Source organism: Brachycentrus maculatus, unplaced genomic scaffold, assembly GCF_059751285.1.
Source record: "Brachycentrus maculatus isolate JH-2025_06_01 unplaced genomic scaffold, ASM5975128v1 h1tg000008l, whole genome shotgun sequence".
Classification (NCBI taxonomy): Eukaryota; Metazoa; Arthropoda; class Insecta; order Trichoptera; family Brachycentridae; genus Brachycentrus; species Brachycentrus maculatus.
Window position 1 is genome coordinate 874,570 of NW_028280763.1, and position 22,219 is coordinate 896,788.

Below are 22,219 nucleotides of genomic sequence, written 5' to 3' on the forward strand. Positions count from 1 at the left end.
TATATATATATATATATATATATATATATATATATATATACATATATATATATATATACATATATTTATATATATATATAAATATATATATATATATATATATATATATATATATATATATATATATATATATATATATATATATATATATATATATATATATATATATATATATATATATATATATATATATATATATATATATATATATATATATATATATATATATACATATATATATATATATATATATATATATATATATATATATATATATATATATATATATATATATACTTATAAATATATATATATATATATATATATATATATATATATATATATATATATATATATATATATAGATTTTTTTCAATGATTTTTTTCCAAAAAGAGAAATATTTTTTTTTTTATTATTTCACAAATATTTTAATTTTTTACTATTTCTGTGGGCCTAAGCGGCTCATTATTAGGAATAGTTATCAAATTGTGGTAGAGCGGATTCGAACCGAGAAACTCTGACTTAAGAGTCCGCGACACTAACCAAGGGATCACAACTCGATACAAATATATATATAGAACTGTATTTTGTTTATTAAAAGCATTATTAACTTTGTGGCATGGTAATATAACATTTTCCTTATCATTTATCGTTCACTTTGTGTGATTCTTTCTCTCTTTCTAAATTTAATTTTTGTTTTAATGTCAGACCGTAATTATTTTATTTTAATGCCCTGATGATGGAATGATTATTCCAGCACCGGTAGTCATGAATTAGTGTTTTTTAAAGTGGTATTACACAAAGTGAACGATGAATGATAACGAGAGTTATATTTTTTTAAAATACTGCTGAACATGTGATGAAAACATCGATTTATTTTTTTCTTATTCATTGATTCGGCACTCACTTTGTGGTAATATCTATCCATTTTTAATTCGACTTTTACTTGATAAATATCGCTTTTTTATATGTTTATTGAAAAAAGAGAAATATTTTTATTACTTTTAATCATTTACTAAAATACTTCAATTTCACGCTTTTCTGTTACCCTTAGCGGCTAATTATTTAAAATAGGTTTCAAATTGTGGTGGAGTGTGTTTGCACCCAGAAACTTTGACTCAAGAGTCTGCGATACTTACCACGGGACCACAACCTGACCTCAATCTTTTCCAAAGGAATAGAACTGCTATTTTGAATACTGCAAAATATTGAATTGCAAGAATTGCCATAAAACATCGATTTGATTTGTTATCATTGATTGATTCGGCAGTCATTTTGTGGTTTAATCAAAACATTTTTTATTTGAGTTTTACTTGGTAAATACCACTGTTTCTTAAAACTTATTGTCACACTTGTTTCGAATACGGTGTTTTAAAATAACGTGAAATCCATCGAAACATGTGTCACAATAGATTTTATGAAATAGTGGTATTTACCAATTAAAACCTAAATTATAAAAAGATTAAGTTTTTTTTGCTTGTAAAATATAAAACGAATTATGTTCTTAGGTTGAAATAAGGAAAAATGAAAAGGCTGAGATAAATACTATCGATAAAATTAAGAATGGTGTGTTGAGATGGTTTCGACACGTGGAAAGAATGAGTGAGGAAAGCACTGTTAAAAAATATACGAGGCAGAAGAAGTTACGGGCAGAAATTATATTGTAAATCCAATGATAAATTTATTTATGCTGTGTAAGTACTTAAACAAATATTGAAGCAATCTTGAATGTACGGAACGTGCTGGAATAATGTTTAAACTTTGAACTTTGAAGTTAACGAAACAGGAAAAGTTATAATGTTTCTCTTAACGAAGGAAAATATATTTTTTGAACTAAATTTCAAGTTTGTTTAATATTTTAAAGAACTCTGTCGCTAGATTTTAAAATAAAGACGAATTATTGTGTTTTTCTACTTCAATGAAACGTAAAGTACGGAAAATACAACGTTCAGGCATGAAGTTTAAAATGTAACTTTGTTTTAAAATCACTGTCAATATTTTATTATAACTTAATTACAATGTCTACCGGTTTCGAAGCTAACCGCTTCTTTATCAAGACTGATTAATACTATAAATTGTATTAATGGTATTAATCAGTCTTGATGAAGAAGCGATTAGCTTCGAAACCGGTAGACATTATAATTTAGTTATAATAAAATATTTATAGTGATTTTAAAACAAAGTTACATTTTAATTATAAAATGGAAAATCACAAAGTTATGTAGTGCTTCAAATATAAATGATAAAGATTTAGCTATATAATGACTGGTTTGAGTGATCAATTTATACACTTGTCTAACATTAATCATCCTGCCCATAACTAACATCATGCGAAAATTTCGAATAAGATCATGACATTTTTTCATATCTTAAATAAAATATTGGATTTTCTACCCTACTTTATATTGACATTCAAATATTACAAATCCTCGATGACGTAAGGTTTTTCTCGGCATTCCTCTGCTTCTATTTCCAACTTCATTCGCCTCATAATTTTGTTTTACCGTTTTTTCTTTAGTCATTCACATGCCCAAACTATATATGCTAAATTTTATCGAGAAAATAGAAGAGGCGAAGTTTAATTTGTAGAACTCCATTTTAATTTATGTATTAATTTTAAATCAAACACAGATTTTTTGAGTCTACTAAGTTGTGTTTTATTAACAAAAACACATAAAAAATTATATTGTGACAATTGTTTCGCCTTGTTTGGGCATTATCAAGACATTCGTTTGATAATGCCCTAACAAGGCGAAACAATTGTCACAATATAATTTTTTATGTGTTTTTGTTAATAAAATACAACTTAGTAGAATCAAAAAATCTGTCTTTGATTTAAAATTAATACATAAATTTCTTTTACTGTTTTTTCTTCACTCATTTGATTCACATACTCAAACCATCTCAACACACCTTTCTTTATTGTATCGATTTAGTAAAGAGGTGAAGAAATCTTCAAAAACAGAGTAGGTGATTTTCTTATTCTCTCTGCCTTCAAAAACAGTAAAATAAATTTATCAGGCGAATGAAGTTGGAAATAGAAGCAGAGGAGTACTGAGAAAAATCTTACGTCATCACGGATTTGAAATATTTGAATGTCAATATTTAGTAGGGTAAAAAATCCAATATTTTATAATTTCATACTATTTCTGTGAGCCTAAGCGGCTCATTATTATAAATAGGTATCGAATTGTGGTAGAGTGGGTTCGAACTGAGAAACTCTGACTTAAGAGTCCGCGATACTAACCACGGGACCACAACCCGACACAGTTGGTTAGTTAGTTTTTAATTCTCCGTATTTTGACCGATCGATGAAGTGGGTTGAAACGTTTTCTGTGGAATTTTTCATTTTATAGTGGCTTTACTTTGTTGTGGGTTATCAATCAATCAAACCTTAGACACAGGTTCGAGATACATAAATACATTGCATAGTTATTGAGAAAAGACCTTCCTTAGATATCGTCTTGGAGATAAAAATGATTTTATCCCTTGTATTTCGACCTTAGAAACGTCAAAAGGGAAAAATAATTAATGGTCAAACAAACACGTATTTTCTTGAAAAGTATCTGACAAGCAAATTATTGTCATTAACTGGTTTAATAGAGGTATCAAATACTTAAATATATATGTATATAAATATAAATATAAATATATAAAGTTAATTTGTTTTAAATTTATTTAATATAGTTACATTTTTAAGAACAATATAATACATTTTCTAAACATCTATACATGTGGCAAACTTTTAATTTTAGATTCGCTGTGCCTTTCCAAAAAAGAGACTGAGCTCTTGTGCTTGGAGAGGGACTTACACTCATAGTTTAATGTTTTATATAATTAATGGTGTAAAAGTCTTTTTTTTATATTTCTTCAAGATATACATATATACATACATATATATATATATATATATATATATATATATATATATATATATATATATATATATATATATATATATATATATATATATACATATTTATGCTGGGAACAGAGTAATATTCTCTCTACCTACCCATACGGGGAAGAGGCATGATGGTTAGTTAGTTAGTTAATTTATATTGTAAAATAATAATTTTCAAAAGTTTATGTATGCAATGTTATTGGATTCCTTTCACACACTAGTTGTTATTAAATTGGAAGTATGGCGGTCGGTATTGCCGTCAGTTGGATTGGAAGCGGCGAGATAGTTAGTTAGCAAGTTTATATTGCATAAATTTTCCAAAGTATATATGCAATGTGGTTGGATTCCATTCACATGCTAGTTATTAATAGATTGATTTAGAAGTATGGCTGATGGTGGCGACTGCAAATAGATGGATGCTTTATTTCAAGTTGGAACACTTCAATTAATATTCTTACTTGTGGTCGGAGATCCCTTCTTGGTTGACATCTTCATGCATCAGATGAGGCACCTCTGCACCAGGTATGGGCAAGCCAGGATACGCTTCTTACCATTGGTGACCAGCTCTTGGATTCTGGATCCATCACCAATCACTTAAATATCCACAATCACTTATGACTCACTTTGAAGATATTTTAAAAACAAAAAACATCATTTCATTTGATGCACTGGACCTACAAAAACAAGAAAAAAACGTGTTTAAGAAAGAATCCTTCAACGAAAAAAAATATATTCAAAGAATATTTAATTTTTCATTTCAAATTGAACATTTTACAAACCAAATTGGACGCCTAACAAAATGAAATTAGACGCAAACAAATCGAATTAGATGGTTTACAATACAAATTAAACGTTATATTGCATTTTATAAAATAGTTATAAAAAATTTAAAAACATATTCAAAGAAGTATTGAAAATCTTTTCTGAAAACTTCTTTGCACATCGCGCACACAGACTTTGACAGCGCGCCGCGCAGGCTTGCCAACTTGACGACTAACGCACTTGATAGTCTTGAGAATATGGGATGAGGGCTGGTATTCACACTGACGGTATATGTAGAACTAAGTATATGTAAGTGTTTTTATTTTTATTTATCAAATACAATATAACGTCCAATGTGTTTTGTAATACGTCCAATTCGATATGTTAAACGTCCAATTTAAAATGAAAATTTCATTAATTGATACAGCAGTCACTTTGTGATAAAATCTATTCATTTTAATTAATGTTTTACTAAGTAAATACCACTATTTCTTAAAATCTACTGTGACACGTTTTTCGATGCATTCCGCATCATTTTCAAACACCGAATACGCATACGGTGTTTGAAAATGATGCGGAATGCATCAAAACACGTGTCACAGTAGATTTTAAGAAATAGTGGTGTTTACTAAGTAAAACATTAAATAAAAATTAAAATGAAAAACCTGTAAAATAAAAGAAAAACTTTCATAGTTTGTATTTTCACCTCCTGGTAAGAAAATCTGTTCTCAAAATTGGTCGTATTTACATTAACGTGTTTAAAAAACTCAAAAAAGGTATTTTTCAATTGTTTTAGTCTTAAAAGATAAAATAGTAAAAAGAAAACTTAAGTTTGGAGAATATAACAGAATATTTGGAACATTAAAACTGATAATTTTACCTTTTTGGCAAATATACATGCAAGCCCTAGTAGTAACTTAAAAAAATCGAAATAAAACTCGGTTTAGTATTAAATTGAATCAACAATTCAGCAAATAAGTACCTACAATATTCACTTCACAAATAGGTATATAAACAAAAAATACAGTAACTATCGTTGAATGCCCAAAGCATAATGATTAATAATATTAGTTGGATGTAGTTTAAGCTTATGTTAATTAAAATCTTGTGGTTTCCGGTTGTTTTTTTAATGATAAAATTTTAATTACGTTTATTTCAACTGTTTTATCTAACTAACTAACTAACCATACGCCGCTTCCCCGCAGGAGAATGGAACGTCACACTCTCTATTTTTGCAAACATTATCGCCTCTTCCACATTCATGCATCTCCTCATACATACCCGACAATTATTACGAATCCTGACCCAGCCGATTTCAAATATTTGACATACTTGTTATGCCAAGTTTTCCGCGGTCTTCCTCTGCTTCTTTTTCCAACTACATACGCCTCATAAATTTGTGTAACCGTTCTTTCCTCGCTCAAACGTCCCACACGTCCAAACCATCTCAACACACCTTTCTTAACTTTATCGATAATGCTTATCTCAGCCTTGCATTCTTTCCTTATTTCATCATTCGAACATCTATCAAACACCGTTTTACCAAACGTTTTTCTATGATTAAAGTTGGATATTAGCGCATTGTGAATTATAATGTATCTGGTGTGTTCTCGTATTCACTAATCGTCGGACGTTTAGAAATCACAATCGATTTAAATTTTGCTTAGTAAATTCCACTATTTTTAACACGTGTTTCAATGCATTCAATATCATCATCAAACTTAGATTTGTCTTATTTAACCAACGGAAATCTTTATTTATTCGCGCACAAAGAAGTATATTCTTTAGAGAGTACGAAAATCATGCGTATATCTATCCGTAAAAATGAAAATATGAGTTCACAGCGTTCTAGGTGTGTCCAAGTACTTGTTGATAAACCTGGGTTTCTCCTCTTAGGAGTTATTTAAAAAATAATTTAAACATAATAATTTTTTATTTAAAACGTTTCTTTGTTTTAAAATCACTATAAATATTTTATTTTAACTTAATTATAATGTCTACCGGCTTCGAAGCTAACTGCTTCTTTATCAAGACTGATTAATACTAAAACACTATCCACTTAACAAAATTCAAAATATTATGACGGTAAGGCAAAGCAGCTTGAGTAGACCTCAAGTGGCTTTGTATTGAATGGCAGTAACAGTCAAAAGGGATCAGGGATGATGAATGATTGGAAACATATTTAATAACGGACTTTTTGGAATTTTCAAAATAATGCATTCGTTTAAAAAAAAACAATAACAAGGCCAAACAACTGTCACAAAGTTTTATTTTGTGTGTATTCTTTAACAACAAAATACAATTTAGAAGACTCAAAAAATCAGTGTTAGATTTTAACATTTAATACGTAAGTTTGTTTTTAAAATTGTCAAGCCTACTCAAGTAATTTACCGATACACACACATACATACATGCATTATTCTATTTTCATTACATAATGTGAAGGCTGAGATAAGCATTATAGATAAAATTAAGAAAGGTGTGTTGAGATGGTTTGGACATTCCACATGTCAAAACAATGTTTAAACATACATCGATCTATAACAAATTGATAAAGAAAACAACATTGTTTTAATGTGCATTTAAAGCTCATTTATTTTCAACTGCATTGTATATACAGAATGCGCAACAAAACGATGTATGTAAGATGTTCAAATGGTGAAATAAGGAAAGAATGCAAAGCTGAGGTATAAGCATTATCGATAAAGTCAAGAAAGGTGTGTTGAGATGGTTTGGACATGTGGAACGCATGAGTGAGGAAAGAACGGTTAAACAAATTGATGAGGCGAATGTCGTTGGAAAAAGAAGCAGAGGAAGACCAAGGAAATAAAACTTAGCACAATCAGGTATGTCAAATACTTGAAAGCCGCCGGGTAAGGAGTCGTAATAATCGTCAGGTATTTTATTTATTGTTTCGGCATTAACTTTGTGGTAAGACATGTTACAATGATTAAAAAAACACTTGTTTTATACTACTTGAGTTTTATTAAAGACTACATGTTTCGGAAGTTAAACTTCCATCATTCAGGTCTGTTTAATAACTAATAATAATAATAAAACCATTATCTGTACCCCAATGGTGCATAGGGCACCGCTTCATATAAATGCAGTGTTATCTTGATCGTTTACACATGAAGGAAAGGTGATCAGCCCTCCGCTTCAGGTATCCGTCCAGGGTAATATTGAATAAATATTACAGTGAAAAAATCACTTATATTCATTTGACCCCCTCTGGGAATCGAACCCGGAACCTCCAGAACAGTAGCCGAGCGTGCTGACCATTACACTACGGAGGCGGACAAAATAATAATAATAATAATAAACCCTTATCTGTACCCCAATGGTGCATAGGGCACTGCTTCATATAAATGCAGTGTTATCTTGATCGTTTACACATGAAGGAAAGGTGATCAGCCCTCCGCTTCAGGTATCAGTCCAGGGTATTATTGAATAAATATTACAGTGAAAAAATCACTTATATTTATTTGAACACCCCTGGGAATCGAACCCGGGACCTCCAGAACGGTAGCCGAGCGCGCTGACCATAACACTACGGAGGCGGGCACTAAAATAACTAAAATATAAAATATAAAAATAAAAGTGGTATAAAACAAGTGTTTTCTTTAATCATCGTCAGGTATGTATTAAGAGATGCATGAATGTGGATGAGGCGAAAAATGTTTGCAAAGACAGAATGGTGTGGCGTTCTTCGATTTTCTCTGCCTACCCCTACGGAGAAGCGGCGTGATGTTCAGTTAGTTAGTTTTTCATTACATAATGTACCCTGATTTTCCCAAGATAAGAGACATTTCAATGTTTATTCAAGACCCGCATTGGAAAACCCGATATGTAGAAAATTAAATTGGAACCAGGTCAACGATCTGTTGCCGAGTGCTTTAGCAATCTATGAAATAGGTTTATTGTGCACAGTAAACAGTGTATGCATTACCAGCGTACTAACTTTGAGTAGCTTTTGAAGTAGCTACAAAATAACTGCTTTAAAGGTGTCTCAACTTGATTGGAAATATGTATCGTTCTTCCCTTTTTTATGAAAGAAGATAGAAGTCGGTTTTTATGAAAGAAGATAGTTTTTATGAAAGAAGATAGAAGATAGAAATATCTACAACATTTTGAGTGTGTCCAAATACTTGTTCACAAAATCTGGATAATCTCCAACTACAGGAGTTATTTTCATATTATTTTTTGACATCTCATCAAAGATGAAGAGGAATATGGAAGTCCTGCATTTACGGGGCTGATGACCGTCATAGGCTGGTTTAAGTGATCACTTTACACACGTGTAACATTCACCAATGACGGTGTAACCAGCCTTATCCAGATTTTGTGAACAAGTATTTGGACACACTCAAAATGTTGTAGGTACATAAATTATCTGGTCAAATTATAAGCTTAAATATTAAAAATGAAAATGATATTTTCTGGCGTGTGATTATATCCAGGATGCGGATCTCACATACTAATATAAGAGTTTCTGCTTAAAAAAAGCTTCTTTACATCTCACCAATAGATGTCTCTAGTGAAGTTCTAGTGATTCAAGAACAAGGTTTCTAAATTGGCTCATATATAAAGAATTTTTAAGAATTTGAGTAGTGTGGTTGTCAATAATGGGTAGAATTGGTGAATGTTACACGTGTGTAAAGTGATCACTTAAACCAGCCTATGACGGACTACAGAAATAAAAAAGTTTCTTTACTCACACACTTTAGCCTTCTTTTTGTATCCAATATTGAACAAAAGCCTTTCTCTTGAACTGGAATTGCACAGTTCTCATTTTGAGTGGGTCCAAATATAAATGTTGTAAATAAATTAACTGTTTAAATTATAAGCTTAAATATTAAAAATAAAAATGATATTTTCTGGCGTTTCTCATGTGTGTGATTATAATCCTGGATTCGAACCTCACATACTGATATAAGAGTTTCTGCTCAATAAAAAGCTTCTTTTCATCTCACCAATAGATGTCTCTTGTGAAGTTCTAGTGATTCAATAACAACGTTTCTGAATTGGTTCATATATATGGAGCTTCCGAGAATTCTTCTTTATCTTTGATGAGATGACATTTTTTTACATATATCTATATACCAGTATGTAAATCAAACCTGGGTCAAAATAACTGTTTTAAAGGTCTCTCAACTTGATTTGAAACATGTATCGTTCTTCCCTTTTTTTTATGAAAGAAGATAGAAGATAGAAATATCGTTCTTCCCATTTATAAAAAAAGAATAAAATTTGTGTCGGGTTGTGGGCCCGTGGTTAGTGTCGCGGACTCTAAACCCTTTCCGGTCCATAAAAAAAAATTAAAAATTCCACCAGGTCCACAATAGATTGACAGCATTACACGGTTAAACAATACATCCAAGTTTAAAAAAAAATAAAACTACACTTGTGTTAAAAAATTCTTTTTAATTTCATTGGATACAATCTTGTCTCTTATTATTACATTTTACACTAAATACGAGTGTGAAAAAAAATGTTTGCTTGTATTTTAACTCTAAACTGATGAAGAAAAAAATGTCGAATGACATTCGACATTGGACTCACCGGAATAAAGTCGATGTCGCATGACATTCGACATAGGACCGGAAAGGGTTAAGTCAGAGTTTCTCGGCTCGAACCCACTCTACCACAATTTGATCCCTTTTTTAATAATGAGCCGTTTAGGTGCTCAGAAATAGTATAAAATTGAAATATGTATGTCAATAATAAAAATACAAAAAAAAAACACATATTTCTCTTTTAAAACATCTTGGCATCCTGAAATCTAGAATGCTAAGGTTGCACAATCAGAAAAAAATGAAAATCATCGACATTTTTAATGATGGTATTAAGAATTACAAGAGGTCTATTAAAAATACTTCAACTTCAAAACCCTTATCCGCACCCCAATGGTGCATAAGACACTGCATCATATAAAAGCAGTGTTATCTTGATCGTTAACACATGACGGAAAGGTAATCAGCTCTAACCAGTAGCAATAATAAGTGAATATAATTTTTACCTCCAGAATTCAAATTTGGAATAATACACAGAAAACAGTTGGTGAGTGTTGCACTTGAATAAATAAAATGTTCACTTAAACCAGTCGGGTTAAATACCCAGACGTTCATATTATTCTTCATCTATGTTGAGATGTCAATATACATTAATTTATTCTGACACTAAAGATCCTAGAAAAAAAATAAGAAAGAGACGTTAAATTTAGTATGCTTTCTGTTTTTGGCATTTTATTGCCCTTTTGGTGTTCTTCTAAGGCTTGCATTTAACAGATCTGGCATCTTTCCAAAATTAATTCGTCCGCAATTATTCTTTGGTAAAAAAATATATTAAAAAATCGAAAAAAAATGTATAATTTATAATGAAGATGCCTAAGTGAAAGAAATGCGGGTAAAAACGGACAAGCGTGTGGCTTAGTTGGGTAGACGCTCGACTACGAAACTGGCGTCACGGGTTCGATTCCCACCAATAACAAAATATGTTTAAAATGGATTTTTTAAATTAAATTTTACTTGGTAACTGACTAACTAACTAACCATCACGCCGCTTCCCCGCAGTGGTAGGCCGAGATAATAATAGAACGCCACACCACTCTCTCTTTGCATACATTCTTCGCCTCTTACACGTTCATGCATCTCCTCAGTCATACAAATTTTACTTGGTAAATACCACAATTTCTTAAAATCTATTGTGATACGTGTTCGATACATTTGGTATCATTTTCAAAACATCTTATGCGAAATGCATCGAAATACATGTCATAATACATTTTCAGAAACTGATATTTACCAAGTAAAACTTAAATTTAAAATGGATAGATTTTACCACAAAGTGACTGCCGAAACAATTAATAAGATTTATTTTCAATTGGTCTGTGATATAATATTTATTGGTGTTTGTGATATAATATTTCTTTACCGAAATGGCAGCGTAATCTATTGAACATATTGGTGGTACTCGAATACTAAAAATTGCTTACGGCTGACAGCATGTTTCTTGACAGCTGCTATCACTATATTGTTGATTTTTTTAAATATTTTCATCGGTTCACATGAATTGTGAAATGAAACATAATATTATTATTTTTTATTTCTTCAGTTAGCTTATATTACAACTAATATAAACTATTATTTATAATTAATTTACATCATCCTAATATACATGTCCGCCTACGTAGTGTTATGGTCAGCATGCTCGGCTACCGTTCTGGAGGTCCCGGGTTCGAATCCCAGGGGGGTTTAATAAATATAAGTGATTTTTTCACTCTAATATTTATTCAATATTACACTGGACCTGAAGTGGAGGGCTGATCACCTTTCCTTCATGTGTAAACGATCGAGATAACACTGCGTTCATATGAAGCAGTGCCCTATGCACCATTGGGGTGCGGTAAGGGTTTTATTATCATATATATATACATATATATTATATATATATATATATATATATATATATATTTATATATATATATATATATATATATATATATATATATATATATATATATATATATATATATATATATATATATATATATATATATATATATATATATATATATATATATTTATATATATATATATATATATATATATATATATATATATATATATATATATATATATATATATATATATATATATATATATATATATATATATATATATATATATATATATATATATATATATATATATATATTACATTTACATCTCTTTACAGTAAACAAAACATTTATTTTTAAATTATTTCAGACTTTTTTCAATCTTCATACATTCAGGCATCTCATCATACATTTTTAAACCCTTATACATTAAACAATTTTGCGACTCGGTTTTTTTCAACAATGGCAGTCTTATTTGATCCTTATTTCTAGTAATATGTTCATGACAATTTTTGTTTAAAAGTATTTTATCCTTAAAACATTTTGGTAATTTATCGTTTAAAAAATTATGTTTAAAGATCAGCATATTAAATTTAAGTCTCTTTTTTATAGATAACCAGTTTAGTTCTTCTCTCATTTTTTCTATATTATTATATCTATCTATCTATATTATATCTATCTATATATCTATCTATCTATAAAGGAATCGTTTGCCTCCTGTTTTCTTTATTTTCCATTTGTTCTGGCTGAGCCACAGCAACGCATGATTGGATAAAGCAAGTATATTATTTATTAATTCATTTTAAAGATATTTTTATGCAAAAGTGTCTTGGGTAGAAAAAAACCCCATTAGTAAAAAAAAACATAAATGTCTTGTACTATAATTACAACTACCTGTTGTATTCGACACGAAATACACTCATTTCACCGACTAGAGTTTGACTACGAAAGTATGGAAAATAACATAGTTTTTCACATCTTGAACTTCAGTTAAATCAAACCAGACACTGAACAGCCGGTTGAATGTTAAACGATGGCACGCGTGTAATAAATCATATTAATTTAGTTCGAGGTTTGCTACGAATTTGGATATTTTCCTGTTTGAAATAGTATAAGAAAGTTTTATTAGTTGTTCTTATTTGTATGTAATTTGACGAATGAAAGTATAAGTCAGTGGTCTACAAATTTATTGGTCATGGGTAGAATAATGAATGCTACACGTGTATAAAGATATCACTGAACGTACTTATGACGAGCCCTGTAAATACCCCGACACATCAATGCTGAGATGTTAAAATAAAAATAATATAATTAAATTGTAATAATGTTTTAAAATCACTATTAATATTTTATTTTAACTTAATTATAATGTCTACCAGTTTCGAAGCTAACTTTTCGCTTCTTTATCAACACTGATTAATACTATTAGTTTTAGTCAGTCTTCATAAATAAGCGGTTAGCTTCGAAACCAGTAGACATTTTAATTAAGTTATAATAAAATATTAATTTTATTTATTGTTTCGGCATTAACTTTGTGGTAAGACATGTTACAATGGTTAAAAAAAACACTTGTTTTTTACCACTTGATTTTTATTATAGACTACATGTTTCAGAAGTTAAACTTCCATCATTCAGGTCTGTATAATAACTGATATAATAAAATAACTGTATAGTTATTATACAGACCTGAATGATGGAAGTTTAACTTCTGAAACATGTAGTCTATAATAAAACTCAAGTGGTAAAAAACAAGTGTTTTCTTTAATCATTATAAAATATTTAAAGTGATTTTAAAACAAAGTAACATTTTAATTATAAAATGGAAAAACACAAAGTTAGTGCTTAAAAATAAATAATATAAAAATAATAACTTATTTAAAGAAAAACCCTAGTAATTTAGAATTTTATGTTGATTTTAAAACCGAATTATATCTGAAATTATTCATTGAGATGTAATGTATACAGTTGTTTTAAAATAAAGATTTGAATATAAATATAATGCTACTGCTACGCGTCATGGAACCTACATTAATATTTATAACTTGGTATTTCTTAATATATTCATTATACAGTGTTAAGAAAACAAATTACATTTTTATATTGGAAAACTTTTTGTCACATCCACGAAACATGTTTTTTCTGTTGTTTGAAATTCTTACAATATATTCATCCTTGAATACTTATTTTTTAAATTATAATATCCAAAACAAATTCTGTAATATAAATACTCGTATTTATATTTTGTATTATATATATATATATATATATATATATATATATATATATATATATATATATATATATAGCGTGCGTGGTCAGCACGCTTGGCTACCGTACTAGAGGTGCCGGGTTCGATTCCTAGGGGCGGTCAAATAAATATTTTTCACTCTAATATTTATTACTACCCCGGACTGGTACCTGAAGTCCAGGGCTGATCACTTCTTATGTGTTAACGATCAAGATAACACTGCTTGTATATAACGCAGTGCCCGATGCACCATTGGGTGCAGATAAGGGTTTGAAGAAGTTGCGAATTTATTATATTATATGTATAAACCTATGCGTGTGTATCAATGTACAATATGATATTATGTATTAAACATGACTATACAAATATAAAATCTACATAATTATATATTTGAAGGTCCGTTCATCTAATTGCTATTATTCATTGAAAATGTATGCATACATATGTTGATAAATATAACAAATAAATGTTTTCCTTGTCAAATTATAAGAATCATATCTATGTATGTACATGGAAGGCCTTGCGTTGTACTACAATTTTTTTTTAAATATACGCACGACATAATTTCCATATTTTTTATATTCTTATCGGAATGTCACTCACGATTTACCGTAACATACTTTTTTTTACTTAAAAAAATTATCATATTTTTTTAGCATAGTGTACTTGAAATATCATAACTTACTAAAAAACTAACTCAGTGGTTTACAAACTTATTACTCTAGAATCAAATATGAAGATTTTCATTTATTCATTCAAACCATAATCCGACGTATTCCTTTAAAAGGATGTTAGGACTCACCAAAAAATGAAAATATGACCTCAATAAAAGTACCTTAGTTTTCCAGAAATTTCCACTTTTATGAATTTTCCGAACATCTACGCCTTGAATCAGTTTTTTGAGTGCCACTTTTTCAATTTTTCACATTTTAGGATATTTTAGGATTTTTATTTGTGTTTCATAATACTGAATAAATGTTCTATTGATCACAGTCCAAAATATTACCAATACTGGGTGGCCTTAGCGGAAAAAAATTAATGCCCGGTCAGTGATTTTATAATAAATTTTTAGGTGATTTTGACTCTTCACCCTGAAAAAAAAATATACGATGCTAACCCGGCAAGTTATTTTAAAAGTTTGATCTTTTTAAGTAATTTTTAAAACAGCTTAACATTTACTATATTTTACATTAGAAAAAAAGATATTGCTTTTTAATGCAAAATGAGCTGATTTTAAAATTATTTCATTTATTAGGAATTCCGATGTAAAGAATTGCTTTGTTTAAGTAAAGTGAAAAGTGTTTAAGTTGAATTAAATTATTTTTGTGTGTTATTGTGAAACAAAAATTTGAATCCTAAAATATGAAAAATTGAAGAAGTGGCATTCAAAAAACTGATCTAGGGGGTAGTTTTTCGGAAAATTCATAAAAATGGAAATATCTCGAAAACTAAGGCACTTTTACTGAGGTCGTATTTTAATTTTTTGGTGAGTTATGAGGTTGTTGTTAAATGTCCAATTTGATTTATAAAACATCCAATTTGATTTGTTAAAAGTCCTTTTTGATTTATAAGACGTCCAATTTGATTTGTTAAATGTCCAATTTAGTTTATAAAACGTCCAATTTCATTTGTTAAACTTCCAATTTGGTTTATTAGTTTTTTTAAAGGTATAACTCATATAAAAAATATTTGCTGAATTTTTCATCTTATCTTTTTGATTTTTTGTTTTCTATGACACTCAAATATTTAAAGTTTATATTCACATTTTTAATCTAATTTTATTACTGATAACATCTATTGTATACTTGTCAGTGCCCTTCACCATAACCTAAAATACAATGTATACCCACAAATAGGCCATGCCTTTGTGGAATCTTTTTTTCATATTACATTATATATTTTTTATACTTGTCTTTATAATATATTGTGAAATGTAAAAAATGTTATACGTCCAATTTTATTTCTAATATGTCCGATTTGATTAGTTAAATTTTCCAAATTTTCCATATTCTCAATGTATAAAAAAAACACATCGGTCACTCCTCTCAACAACGCGTTGCAACGTCATGAATCAAAAATCGTCAATTTTCAGTTGAGCATGTTTTCAGAATGCCCAGAAAATGTACTATATCCTAGCAAAAGCGGCATATTTTTAACATAATATTTACCCGCTACAGGGCAGAAAGTGTTGTTTTTGCATTTTGAAGAAAAGGTTTTGTTTAATTATTTTTTAAATTAAACTTAATATTTTTCAAACGGAGAAAAAACCTTCAAGTTTTACCTAAAAAGATCTGTTGCACAGTAAAAAGTTCAATAAGTGGCTTAAAGTTTATTTTTAATACATTTTATTATATTCTTAAACCTTAAAAACGGTCTCATGAAAAATTAAGTTTTTTGACATATGACTTTCTTGAAAGGAGTGAGCGAAATGTCCAATTTGGTTTGTAAAACGTCCAAAAAAACATATGAATTGAAAAACTGAAGAAAATTCTATTTTCCGCTAAATAATTTTGATTAATTACTTAGCTAAGTACTTCAAGCACACACAGTGATAAGTTTGCCTAGATTATGAGGTGTGTGCCAAGGGTGGAATAGTTCTCGCACACTCTATTCCTTTCATGTACGTATTTTTAAAATATTAAACAAAGCGCAATAAGGCTTCGAATCACTAGTTAACACGCAATACTTCGGGGCCTACTTGGAAATGAAAAAATATTGAAAAAAATTACACGCGAGAGGGGTGTATGAACTAACACGGATTTACATACAGACCTGTCATGAGTATTGTATGGAAAATTATTAATACTCGTTTATCTATACTAACTTTTCCAGGAGTACAATGTTTGATATCCGACTTTCTCTAAGGATTGGGATTTTTTATATTAAATATGTATTTTTTTAAACATAAAATCTTTGTATTATTAAGATAGATATTATTTTAAAATAATTAGAATAAAAATAAAACACACCATCTCCAGATTTTATTTTATGATAAAGTTAAATACAAATATCCACAGATGTCATTACTATGTATATACATTACATCATACCAACTGACAGATAGACTGCGACGTTCATTAACGTCGATACTCCTTTGAGGCAAATTCGCACCGACGTTCATTTACGTCCATACTCCCGGAAAGGCTAATTAATGTGTATTGTGTAAAGGTAACTAGCCGTAACTCAAGTGGTGGCTATTTGGCGTAATATGGCTCAAATCATTTTAATAACTGGTCTCTATCATATACAATCAAAGATTTATCTCTATCTTTTTCTTTTGCTGGGATATTCACTACCCAAGAAGCCGCAAAATTGTATTAATTTGATACATGTTTTGGCGAAAAGCATAATTTTAAGTTTACTATAAACGCGTTTACCTCAAAACGACTGTTTTTAACTTACGGCTATTAATAACTTGTATGTTTTAATGCATGTATATTTTATTTAGTAAAAGGCAGTAATACCTATTAAAAACCAGAAACAAAAATATTTTAAATTTTGTTTGGACCGTACATCGGGACCATTTATTTTTTATAAGCTGTTTTAACCTGTTAACTCTTGTGAATTCAATAAAATTATTTAAGACCGCTCAGTTTCACTCAAATAATGCTTTTTTGCATTTTAATATAAAAAATTAAGGTTTAAATGAAAAGTACAAACAAATTTGCACATTTTCACTGATTGAAATAACTGGAGAGCAATGTTTCACATATAAAATGACCTTTGAAATTAGTAAAAAGAGTTCATAAATAAACAACGCTCTTAACCGCCGTAGGCCGTGATAACAGGTAATAAGTATAGGGAAAATACATCAAAATACGATATAATCCGAAAAAAATCAAGAATTTCTAGAATCGTAGTATTTAAAATTTATTATTAGATTAAAACCAATATTTTTAGCTTTTCCACTTTTTTATTTGTGTGAAACCCGGTCGCTGGTCAAATAAAAAAGTGGAAAAGCTAAAAATATTGGTTTTAATCTAATAATAAATTAAAAATGCAATTCCATCACGAAGTGTCAGTGGATAATATAAATCTATTAAGTAGTATTTAAAGATATATATATATATATATATATATATATATATATATATATATATATATATATATATATATATATATATATATATATATATATATATATATATATATATATATATATATATATATATATATATATATATATATATATATATATATATATATATATATATATATATATATATATATATATATATATATATATATATATATATATATATATATATATATATATATATATATATATATATATATAAATATATATATATATATATATATATATATATATATTTATATATATATATATATATATATATATATATATATATATATATATATATATATATATATATATATATATATATATATGTATATATATATATATATATATATATATATATTTATATACATATATATATATATATATATATATATATATATATATATATATGTATATATATATATATATATATATATATATATATATATATATATATATATATATATACATATATATATATATATATATATATATATATATATATATATATATATATATATATATATATATATATACATATACATACAATCCATTAGAGCTAAGTTAATATACGTAAGTTATGTCAATAATTTAGAGATACGGTCTAATTTTTATTTGATATTTTGACGAGGATACTCGTCATATTTTGCTAGCCATTATCTCGTTCTATTTCCATTCTCTATTGTCGTTTCGTTCGTTTGTGACGAACAAAAGCGTCTGACGAGCAAAGATCTCTTTGTTAGGCACAAATATTATTTTACGGTTGTCACTTCGAATGGTTCGAGAAAAAAGAACTCATCCACTTCGCGATACACCGAAAAAAAAAATATAAATTCAGATAAAAATTAATTTCATTTAGTAAATGTAAGGATTCGAAGTAGTGTCATATAAAGTGAAAACATGATAATAAATTGAGATAATTTATAAAGCGCACTTTTCTTAAAATAATCTACATCGCTTTTAAACGACCTTAAGACATCTCAACATTGATGAAGAAAAATATATACAGGCTTTATGACCTGTTAAAGGGCGGTTAAGTTATCACTTTACATACGTGCAACATTCACCATTCTATTCATGATTGACAATCACCTTTTTGGAACTCCTTGATACATGATCAATCTCATCAAACAGTATATATGAGTTCTCACAGCCATTTTTGCTGGGATGAAAAAGCTTTATTTGGCAGAGACCATTTGCTTATGTTTGCAAGATCCGAAACTCAGATTTTTTTTACATGCGGAAGCATCTGAAAACACGATTTCATTGAAGTGTAAAAATATGTAGCTCCTGTCTAACAAATGGAGAAAACCCAGGTTTGTGAAAAGTATTTAGACACACTCAAAATGTTGTGAATACCCCAAGGTCGCCTCGTTATTAGTATTGTTATTAGTATAATTATTTATAATTCTACGGATTTATTTATGTATGTAGTTAACGGAGTTATGATACCAACACTAATGTATTTAAGTTAAGTATGATATGAGAAACGAAGGGTGAAAGTAGACTGAATGCAGTCGAAATGCCATCACTGAGAAGTATGTGTGGAAAACTGATGTGTAAAACCTATAAACGAAAGCTAAACTGGCAGTACATAACTATGAAGAAAATTATTTTTCATGCGTTTAAAAAATAAAATTTATGAATAGTTAGAACTACTCTGATTTGTATATACATCATATGAAAGATATGTCATTATTCTTTCAATCGTTACAATCAAGTCTATACTGCAACAATACAACACAATGTCCTGTAGGTAGGTACCTACATTTTAAAGTATGAAAATTATGGAACATTAATTTAGTAAAAATAAAGTATTTTTAAATGACGCCTTTTTTTGGTTGGTAAGAAGACATTGCTCATAGCGATAAACCCACCAATATCCATTTATTATCTACAAAAAGTTTAACCGACAATAATTATTTAAATATTTTCGATTAAATCAAAAAACAAAAAAAAACATCAAAATAAGAATTGTCTTTAAAAAATGTAAATGCCGAAAAAAATAGAAATTGAGATGAGCAGTTTAATCATTAAAATTTAAAAATAAAAATGTTACATATTTGCGAACGAAATTTTTAAAAAATATGTCTGAATTAAAAACATGTAAAAGTTTTAATAAAATTGCGGAAATACAATAAATAAACCATGATTTTAATTTAATGATATTTAAAAGATTAAAAAAAACCTTTTTTAATTTTTTTTATTTTAATCTGAAAATAGACTATTATAAAACGATATACATACAATAAAACAATGCTTACACTCATCCCTTATTTGATTTGACCCAATAACGAGCATCTGTCACAGTGCGATGTACCGGGACCACAGAATAACGAAAAACATCACATAACATCGCCACTAAAAACACCACACTACATCGACACACATTACGCAATCAATCTTGCGTATACTCGGTAAATACAAATAATATAAAATGCATTTAGATAGGACAAAAAGCTTGTATTCTTTCGTGAAAAAGACGCGACTGAAAAGGCGACATTAAGTGCCTTACTAGACTTCTATACTAGCGACCTCTATTGTATCTGACAGCCTTCATACAGTACGAAAACGTAATGTTGCCATGATAAAAATTAAATAAAAACCACGCCACAATACTATTTTTCCGTTCGAAAACACATCCAAAACTTATATCCTACAACGTATTTAATACTATTTATTCTAGATTTAATTTAATTTTTCTTTAAAGTAAATTGTTAGTTATTTTTATGAATGTTTGTCCATCGACATCTGTTGAATTACGCTACGTTAATTCGTTTTTTTCCGAACGGCAACATCGATTTTCCAAGTGAGCGGGAAACTGATCTGCGCATGACAGTTGGAAAACGCAGCCATATAAATTTAAGACAATTTCAACTACATTTATACACACATATTATTTGATTTATTGCGTAGAATTTGTGTTCTACGCAATTATTTAAATACGCAGATTTATAAGGATATTTTTAGGAATATATATCAGATATTTAATCACAGACAAATAATGTCTTTATATGAAGACAATATGTATAATTCGACTAAATTTAGGGTTTTCATATATTGTAATATATCATCTTTCAGGGGATATACGATGAAACCCCTATTTTACGTTTTTAAGTAACTGAAGAACAAAATAAAAGGAGGAAAAATATAAATTACTTGATAAAATAAATATTTTATTTTTATGAAAACCATGTAAATGAGTTTTTTTCATACAAAAACCTAAATAGAGGGAAAATGGAAATGTAATAAAAAATATTATTTTCTGGCGTTTCTCATGTGTGTGATTATAATCCAGGATTCGGACCTCACATACTAATATAAGAGTTTCTGCTTAGTAAAAGCAGAAACTCTATATTAGTATGTGAGTATTTACAGGGCTAACAAACGTCATTGGCTTAAGTGATCACATTACACACGTGTATCATTCACATATTCTATTCATGATTGACAACCACACTACTCAAATTTTCGAAGCTTCTTTGATCAAACTCGTAACACAGTATACGAGAGTTCACAATAGCCATCTATCATGGAATGAGAAAAACTTTAATTTAGCCGGGACTCTTTACATTTGTATTTGAGTTCCGAATCCTGAATTACATATATTCATACATACTTGAGAAATGCTTGGAACACTGATTTTTTATTTTTTTGCTTATAATTTAACCAGTTAATTTATTTACAACATATTATTTTTTGACATCTCATCAAAGATGAAGAAGAATATGGAAGTCTGGACATTTACGGGGCTTACGACCGTCATAGGCTGGTTTAAGTGATCACTTTACACACGTGTATCATTCACCAATTCTACCCATTAT

The 22,219-nt window shown here is 28.5% G+C and overlaps 1 protein-coding gene across 2 annotated transcripts in view; it reads right to left on the bottom strand.

Annotated features, from left to right (window-relative positions):
* The window catches only part of Mctp (multiple C2 domain and transmembrane region protein), a 136,415-nt gene extending 115,472 nt beyond the window's left edge, over positions 1-20,943 (bottom strand). The window contains exons 1-2 of one of the 2 annotated variants that reach the window (XM_088260744.1): positions 20,660-20,943; positions 4,364-4,579 (exon numbers count right to left, since the gene is read on the bottom strand). In XM_088260744.1, coding sequence (XP_088116870.1) covers positions 4,364-4,400 — 37 coding nt within the window. In that variant the 5' untranslated portion in view covers positions 4,401-4,579; positions 20,660-20,943. The remainder of the gene's footprint in view (positions 1-4,363; positions 4,580-20,659) is intronic. The other variant, XM_088260754.1, reaches the window with a different exon arrangement.
* Positions 20,944-22,219: the final 1,276 nt, after the last annotated feature.